Source organism: Limulus polyphemus, unplaced genomic scaffold (assembly GCF_000517525.1).
Source record: "Limulus polyphemus unplaced genomic scaffold, Limulus_polyphemus-2.1.2 Scaffold1804, whole genome shotgun sequence".
Taxonomy (NCBI): Eukaryota; Metazoa; Arthropoda; class Merostomata; order Xiphosura; family Limulidae; genus Limulus; species Limulus polyphemus.
The window spans coordinates 163,585-173,259 of NW_013667414.1; the positions used below are offsets into that span (position 1 = coordinate 163,585).

The 9,675-nt window shown below is 36.3% G+C and overlaps 1 protein-coding gene across 1 annotated transcript in view; it reads left to right on the forward strand.

The window, feature by feature from the left end:
- LOC106464991 (exocyst complex component 7-like) overlaps window positions 1–9,675 on the forward strand; it is a 91,489-nt gene that overhangs the window by 9,540 nt on the left and 72,274 nt on the right. The window contains exon 3 of the mRNA XM_022392819.1: window positions 4,278–4,362. Coding sequence (XP_022248527.1) covers window positions 4,278–4,362 — 85 coding nt within the window. The remainder of the gene's footprint in view (window positions 1–4,277; window positions 4,363–9,675) is intronic.

Consider the following 9,675-nt stretch of genomic DNA (forward strand, 5'->3'; position numbering starts at 1 on the left):
ACTAGGGTCAGGCAGTGTTATTCAAACCACTGTACTGTAAACTATTATATACAATCACTAGTAGTGGTAATTAGTTTTGTCTGTATATTGAAACAACATATAAGGACATGTATTGAAATATACTTGTTTGAAAGTTTAAAGAAATGATATTCAAGTACTGAAAAGCTTTCATACTATCATATCTACAGTATTGTTCAAATGTGCCTGTGCTGGACTGAAGGCAAGATAGTTTACAGCAAATGTACGAAGTTCATGCTACTAAACTCATGATTTATTCAACACAATAAACAAAATTGTGGCTTGAACATAAACTTGAAATAAAAATCAATTTATGAAACAAAATTAAAATGTTTTTTATGTACATATATAAACATGAAATCCTAGTTTATTGTTTAAGTTTACTTAGAAATATTATTTTTAGGTCTTGTATATTATTTGAAACCATAAGGAGAATACGTGATTATTAAAAACATTATAAATAGATAAAGTTTGCATTTTATGGATGATAAAAAGTTTTTCGAGATTTTAAAATAATGTACTGAAACATAAAAAGTAATAAGTTCAAATCTGTAACAAATATAAATATTGTAATCATTTCTTATAAGTATCATTTCCTAATGTAATTTTCCAAGATATTAAAGATCATAATGGAAAATAACTAAATTTATCAGAAGTAACAGGCTTTATGTTTCTTAAACTACATGCATTTATGAAAGTTCTTATGAAGTTTCAAACAATTTCATCCACTAGTTTTATTGTTTGAATGAAATATAGCAAGACTTGTGTTGGCTACTCAGAAAGTTAGTAGCTGGTGGTCATCGGGTTAGTATAGTTTCAACTTTCCAAAATCTTGACCTAACCACACCTCACAAACCTGTAATTAAGCAAGGATATCTTAATAGTGCTTCAACTTTCTAAGTCTCTGATCTAACCACAACTCGCAAACTTGTCATAAAGCTAGCATACTTCCAAATAAATGGATATATAATACTGAAACCTAATTGAACAATATAACTAATGGATGTAAATAATTCCTTAAAAAATAATTCAATCTGCTGCAGGAATGATGTAGAACATCATTATAATACGCTCATACATATGTAGGGCTTTACATCACTTCCTTCTTCTCGTCTGTCATTGTCTGGTGATACTTCATTCAGTCAACTCTATGGTGGTAGCACATATTAACCACCAAGGTGTACCCGGTCCAGAGACCACTGTTTTTGTATTTTAGAGCTCTTATACAGGGCCCATGCATGTCACATTAGTCTTATCACATGTCATGTGCCTGGTGCTTTCAATCTCGTCTCAGATTGTCTTTCTATACTACAGAATGGACATTGGATCTTATCATTTTCTGGGATTTTTGCCATCTTTGGAGTTCTCCCCAATTAGATGTTTTTGCCATGAGCCTCAATTCCAAATTGCCCCTCTTTTGGTCACTTGTACCTCATTTCCATGCCTTGGCATTCGATGCTTTCAGCCAGGATTGGTCTGTGTGTGTGCTCTCCAATCTGGCTGCTTCATTAGGTGATTTCTCCAGTCCATTTCACTCCTTGCTGAGTCCTCCTGATAGCACCCTTTTCGCTGGCACAACCTTGGTTTCCCAGATTACAGTGTCTGCTCCTGACACCACCAGTTCCTCTTCCACTTTCTCCCTACCTTCTTTTTCAGTGTTCTACATCCCAATCTTTCAGGATGTAGGGCAGCCCTATCTCATACTTTCTATTTTTCCTGATACCATAAGGTTTTTTGTCCTATTCTTACTGTGCTCGTGCAGTCCTTAAGGATTTGATGGCCGCCGAGGGGGCTTACCCTTCCAGATTGGGACATTAATGTGGTCCTTCATGACCTCAATTTACCTACATTTGACCCACTTACCTCGTGCTCATTGTTTCATCTGTCCCCTAAAACTTCTTCTTCTGTTGGCCTGGTGTTGTTGACGGTCAGATCTGTTTGCTATAGACGTATCACCTGCTCTTTATCATCCACCTATCTTCTCCTTCATCCCGATTGTTCCTTTCTCCATAAAACCTTGGCAGCACTGGAGGGTTGTTCAAACTTTTCTCCTATTTTGCTGCTTTTTATATCCAATCTTTACCGTTGACTGCATCTCGATAGACTTCTGTGTCCAGTCAGGCCGTTTGTATGTACTGCATATTTTTGGGGTACTCGCAACCATCTATTTATCCTGTAGCAATCCTCCTCTGTTTGTGATCTTTTCCCTTCTATCCTAACGAATTGGGTCTGCTTTTGGGTTTTTTTAGCCTACTCTTCCCTTCCTTCTTCCTCCCGTACCTTGTTTCGATGTTTCCTTCTATCGAATCAGACATCTCACCTTTTCTCTCGTCTTTGTCGTCTGATGGAGGAGATTCTCCAATCCAGCTTGTAGACCTCTCCGAATATGTTTATTTCCCTCTACCTTTATCTTATCATGCTTTCCTCTGGGTCAAGGTTTCATCTATTCCTGTAGCCATTCTCCAGACTTTGGTGTGACTTTAACTGGTCAAATTTCTTCTTTTATTTTTTCAGGGGCCTTTTTTTTCCCCCTTTTTATCACAGATCCCACTCTGTGGCAAGTGGTGCCTGTCCAGGTATTCTTTAGCTCTAAATCCGCACTGTTCGCCATGTTCACTCACACTTTCTAGTCCATGGCTATGCACACTCACCATAGAGATGGGGTGTTCCACAAGATTACTTATAGGTGAATAGCCTTGTGATGTCATTGTTTCATAACAATGTAACATAACTCATAACTCATTCCAGACCATACCAGTCATGAACTACATGGGTAAAGCAGAAGGGGATTGCTGCCCATATCTCACATGAATAACCAGGTATGGTCTGCTTTTCAAAATAGGGTTTTGTGATCACCCATTGTACTGTCTCTGGTGATGGCGTTCCTCCAGTCTCTCCAACACGTAGTCACCGTCCTTTCTTAGAATGGAGTATGGGAGTCCTTGCCACTTTCAGTTCCAAGTTGCTAGGGTGGTGGTCCATAGAGGCACCCTCCTGAATGAGTTCACCAGACCATTCAGTTGAGAGTAGGGTGGTGGTGGTCTGCTGGTGTAGATGCAATGTGGCCTCCAGAGGAGTTGAGCTGTCACCTTTCTGGTTGACATGGCCTCCTGATCATGTTACACACCAACACTGGAGTTGAGCCATCTCCTTCTGGGATGATGTGGCCTCCCACTACCATTTACACAACTAATGGAGTTGAGCTGTCACCTTCTAGTTGAGGTGGCCTCCTTATCCCTATTACACTCATGGGAGTTGAGCTGTCGCTTTCTAGTTTGATGTGGTTTCCTGCTACTATTTAGAAAACCAGGGGAGTAGAGCCGTCACCTTGCGAGATCTTGTTGCCTCCTGCTTCACACTTATAGTTCACCCTTCAATTGTATGCCCTCATCCTACCTTCACGTGGATGTCAGTTTCTGGCATTGAGGTTTTGGATTAGAGTGAATCAATTAACATAATTTCTTCCACAGAGGCAGGTTGTCTTTCATCCTCCCTCAATTGCTCCTTCTGTGTCTTTTGTCACAGTGTAATTAGTGGTTCCAGTGCTCTCCTGGACTATCCCTCGTTCTTCTTCTGGAGATGCTATTTGTCTTTGGATGGTACTGGCCTGTGCCATGGTTGGGGAGTTGATTCCATTTGATGGACATCATGTCTCTGTGGCATACTCAAATATTGGTATGGGTCTTAAAACCCCAATTTTTGGGTTTGAGGTGAAGATGGTATGATCCTCATCTTACTCTTGCATAGATGTTGCTACCCCATTATGAAAAGTTTGCATATAGAGGACAGCACTGAATGAGAATAGCTAAACTTGTGACATGAGGGAAGTACCTATTGGAAATACATTTTCAGTATAGGGAATTGTATTTGTTTTATGGTGATTGTGAATGTGCTACTGTTCAGACATTGCAATACACAGACTAGGGCCTGTCACTGAAAAGAAATACAGTGCTTGAAAGATGTTACTTAATTTGCATTGGTTTCTCTACTTATTTTATAATTTATGCTCCTAGGTATTAATTAGTCAGCTCTTATTAATGTGGATTTGTCTTTTTTTTTCAACATCATATTACAGTCTTTTATTTGTAATGTATTTAAGTTATTATGAAATTAGATTAATACAATGGTTCTGTATTTCTGTTAGAATGTCATGAAATATAAACAAATTTGATAATATATAGACATCTTTATACTATGCCAAACAATCTCATCGGGAGAGAGAAGAATTGATAAAAGTTCCATAACTTATAAACACTAAGACATTGAAAAACTAATGGAGAGTTTAGACTACGTGATCCAGTTTTACAATGTGTCTAAAGAAGTTGAAGCTATAATTCGGGATGGGTAAGTAAAGTAAATTATTTATTTCCTCTTTTTAACCTTGTTCATAATTTAATTGGTTTGTTGTTGTGCTGTAGAATTAGTTAAAACATTCAGAATAAATGTTTTGCTAACTTTATAGATTTGTTACATATCTGCTTATTTGTTAATTTCCGGTATAATTTCTTTCCGAGGAACTTCAGCGATACAAGTCCCTTCTTGATTAAAATTAGTTTATTCTTTCTTGATACAAACTTTTTGTAATACACAGAATTTCCACAGTCACTTTAAACCTAACTAATTTTATAAACACATGCTATAAATCACAGTGATTCACACACTTTACTTGCGGTGCCTACTGTTCACTTGACTAAATTATCTATCTCTGCCCTTGCGCTGGTTTTTCTCGCCAGGCATATATACTAAAAAAGAGGGCGTCTAGCAAACACTCGGGCATTCGCGGGGTTCCCCGATAATTCTAGAAATTCCAGTGCACATGCTCCCAGCATCACGCGACTTCCTCTGTCGTAACAGATAGTTCATAAAAGCAACAAAACAAACAAACAGGCAAATCACTCTAGGGACAGAGAAAATCAAAAAGGTTTCAACCACTTTGAATGGAAACAGTTGTAGGTAAATGTAAATGGGACCCAAGAAACATTGTTTGAAGTCAACATCATTGTTGTTAGTTTAAAAGAAGCTTTGTTTTTAGTGCAAAGTTGGGATCAGACTGTATGTTTTAGTTATTAGAAATATCATCAAGATTAAGATATATGTCTTTATTCTTTGTTGTATAGAAGGAGTTATGGCTTATGTACCAAGAATGTCATTTTACTTGTGGTTTTTGTTAACTATGATCGAGTGACAAACATGAGGTGTTCATGTACTGCTAAGGTTAGTTGTAACTATTTACTCTGATATGTAATTCTGTAACAGGAGAATTCATGACTTCATATGATATTGGACGTTAACATTTTCCAGTACAAACACACACACACTTCCCATCCTTCTTCCCCACTTCCAGTGCATCTTTTCTTACCTAATCTTGAAGTAGTGATTGAACAATAAGTATAGAGGGAGTCAGCTGTGTTAGGAGGGTGTGTTGCACTCCTGTGGTGGAGGGTTGTCACATACTTACTTGCATGTCACAATACAGCAGTATCACGTAGAAATGTTAGTTTAGGGGGGAGCCTCAAGGCTAGTGGAAAGTAAACAACTTTGTACATAGAGGGCAACACTAAATTGGGAAAGCTATATGGGAGAAGAGTTGAATATCTATCGGAAATTCATTTTTATTCTTGGAAAAGGTTAACTCTTGCTTCTAGTTGTGTAAGGATAATAAACGTCTAGAGTTAATGGTAGGCAAACTATTGCTTCTAGTTGTTTAAGGATAATAAACATCTAGAATTATTGGTAGGCAAACTCTTGTTTCTAGTTGTGTAAAGATAATAAACATTTAGAATTAATGTTAGGCAAACTCATGCTTCTAGTTGTGTAAGGATAATAAACATTTATAGTTAATGTTAGGCAAACTCATGCTTCTAGTTGTGTAAGGATAATAAACATCTAGAGTTAATGGTAGGCAAACTCATGCTTCTAGTTGTGTAAGGATAATAAACATCTAGAGTTAATTGTAAGCAAACTGTTGCTTCTAGTTGTGTAAGGATAATAAACATCTAGAGTTAATGGTAGGCAAACTCTTGCTTCTAGTTGTGTAAGGATAATGAACATCTAGAATTAATGGTAGTCAAACTCTTGTTTCTAGTTGTGTAAGGATAATAAACATCTAGAGTTAATGGTAGGCAAATTGTTGCTTCTAGTTGTGTAAGGATAATCAACATCTAGATTTAATGGTAGGCAAACTCTTGCTTCTAGTTGGGATAGGACAGTCGCTGGTTCTGATATAACCAATTTAATTTTTCTTGCTTGAGGTTCTATTTAAACAAAGAAAGTGGGAAGAGTACATTCTGCAAGTACACACACACACACTCACTCACTCACTCTGAGCATCCAATTTATAATCAATATTAGTTTCAGGCTTTCCTTACTGGTGGTTCCATTTGTATGATTAAAGTTCTCATGCAACAGTAAAGTAATAATCAGAATAATAATAAGAAACTTAACTCTGCTTTCACATCACAATTGTAAGTGCATATTTTTAGGCTGTGAACACAAATGTGGAAAAGGCGGATAGTTTTTGTTTCGATAGTTGACATGATCTATTGTGTGGTGGTACCCCTACAAAAAATGACTTTCTATAAGAAGAAAGCGAGAGTCGACTATTGTCCCATTTGACAGTCATATCTAAAAAATTTAGCTGTCTGTCTTTTTCCATCTATAATGTAAATCTGATGGTAGGACTGATTGAATTAAGATGTTTTTCAAAGTCCCAATGTCACTCCATCACACTGTAATGTGTTGTCTACATACCTTGACCACACTAAAAAGTGTAGTCTACATATTTTAACCACACTAAAATGTGTCATCTACCTATCTTAACCACACTAAAATGTGTCATCTACATATCTTAACCACACTAAAATGTGTCATCTACATACCTTAACCACACCAAAATGTGTCATCTACATACCTTAACCACACTAAAACGTGTCATCTACATACCTTAACCACACTAAAATGTGTCGTCTACATACCTTACCCATACTAAAACGTGTCGTCTACATACCTTAAACACACTAAAATGTGTCATCTACATACCTTAACCACACTAAAACGTGTCATCTTCATACCTTAACCATACTAAAATGTGTGGTCTACATACCTTACCCATACTAAAATGTGGTGGCCCGGCATGGCCAGGTGAATAAGGCACTCGACTCGCAATCTGAGGGTCGCGAGTTCGAATCCCCGTCCCACCAAACATGCTTGCCCTTTCAGCCGTAGGGGCATTATAATGTGACTGTCAATCCCACTATTAGTTGGTAAAACAGTAGCCCAAGAGTTGGCGGTGGGTGGTGATGACTAGCTGCCTTCCCTCTAGTCTTACACTGCTAAATTAGTGATGGCTAGTGCAGATAGCCCTCGTGTAGCTTTGCGCGAAATTCAAAAACAAACAAACAAACTAAAACGTGTCGTCAACATACCTTACCCATACTAAAATGTGTCGTCTACATACCTTAACCACACTAAAATGTGTCATCTATGTACCTTAACCACACTAAAATGTGTCATCTATGTACCTTAACCACACTAAAATGTGTCATCTATGTACCTTAACCACACTAAAACATGTCATCTACGTACCTTAACTATGCTAAAATGTGTCGTCTACATACCTTAACCACACTAAAATGTGTCCTTTACATACCTTAACAACACTAAAGTTTTCACTTCATACATGTTAAACATCTTCATTTCAAAATTGAACATAAATAATTCATATAAAAGAGGGAACAGGGGAGACCCGATCGTTAAACCCTTAATCTGTTTACAAAATTTATTTCCCATCTTAAGCATTTGATACAAACTCATGAATAAGCTTTAAAACTTTGTTCACCTCAAGCAGAGAAAGCTTCTTTCTCTTTAGTAATTTATTTTCAAAACAATCCTGAGCCTTCTTAACTGGAACATTCATAAATAGTGACACAATGTCAAAAAAGACTAATTTGTCATTTAATTCTATATTTATCCCTGAGATTTTGTTCAGAAAATCAAATGATTTTTCTACTGTATATTCATGAGAGGTTCTTAAAAATGAACATTTTCAACAATTAAATTTTGATAAAGAATAAAATGATGAATCTATATAGTCCATAACTGGATGAAAGGTATACCAATTTTGTGGATTTTAGGCAGAGCAAAGAATGTTGGTAAACTGAACCTTGAGGATACAAGGTCTTTCCTTTCTTGTGGTGTCAAAATAGGACAATTTTTAAATACAATTTTTAACCTATTATGAATCACGGGTCCTTTTGTATTTGTTCTTAAGAACCATCCTCTAACAATTCTTTGATTTTGTTATGGTAAACTCTTTTATCCAATATTATGACTTTACCACCTTTATCTGCTTTAATGATTACAATTTTATAATTTTTCTTCAATCCTCTTAACTGTTCTACTTCATCCTTACTTAAGTTTAGTTTAGGTTTACCCTTCTGGTTCAATAATTCCTTGGATACTTCTCTTCTAACCGCATGCTTCATCCTTTCATTTACTTTTAATCTTTTACAATATGCTTCTGTTGATACAATAAAGCTAATAATAAGATTCTGGTCTTAGAACATGAGTACAATAAATTATTGTCAAACTCTAAAGTTCTTAACTTGTCAAATGAGAATGTGTCATCCAACAAATGGAAATTTTTAGTTTAGGCTTAAATTTTTCAGTTAACAACAGTTGTTCAGTCGAAGATGACCTTATTCTTGAAAAGCTATACACATCTTTCCAGTTGACAAGTTATCATGGTAGAAAAGCTATATACATCTTTCCAGTTGACAAGTTATCATGGTGGAAAAGCTATATACATCTTTCCAGTAGACAAGTTATCATGGTAGAAAAGCTATATACATCTTTCCAGTAGACAAGTTATCATGGTAGAAAAGCTATATACATCTTTCCAGTAGACAAGTTATCATGGTGGAAAAGCTATACACATCTCTCTAGTTGACAAGTTATCACGGTAGAAAAGCTATACACATCTCTCTAGTAGACAAGTTATCATGGTAGAAAAGCTATACACATCTCTAGTAGACAAGTTACCATGGTAGAAAAGCTATACACATCTTTCCAGTTGACAAGTTATCATGGTAGAAAAGCTATATACATCTTTTCCCTTGACAAGTTATCATGGTAGAAAAGCTATATTCATCTTTCCAGTGGACAAGTTACCATGGTAGAAAAGCTATACATCACGGTATAAAAACTATACACATCTCTCTAGTAGACAAGTTACCATGGTAGAAAAGCTATACACATCTTTCCAGTACACAAGTTATCATGGTATAAAAACTATACACATCTCTCTAGTAGACAAGTTACCATGGTAGAAAAGCTATACACATCTTTCCAGTACACAAGTTATCACGGTATAAAAGACTATACACATCTCTCTAGTAGACAAGTTACCATGGTAGAAAAGCTATACACATCTCTTCCAGTATACAATTTATCATGGTATAAAAGCTATACACATCTCTAGTAGACAAGTTACCTTGGTAGAAAAGCTATACACATCTTTCCAGTGCACAAGCTACAATGGTAGAAAAGCTATATACATCTTTCCAGTTGACAAGTTACCATGGTAGGAAAGCTATACACATCTCTCCAGTTGACAAGTTACCATGGTAGAAAAGCTATACACATCTCTCTTGTAGACAA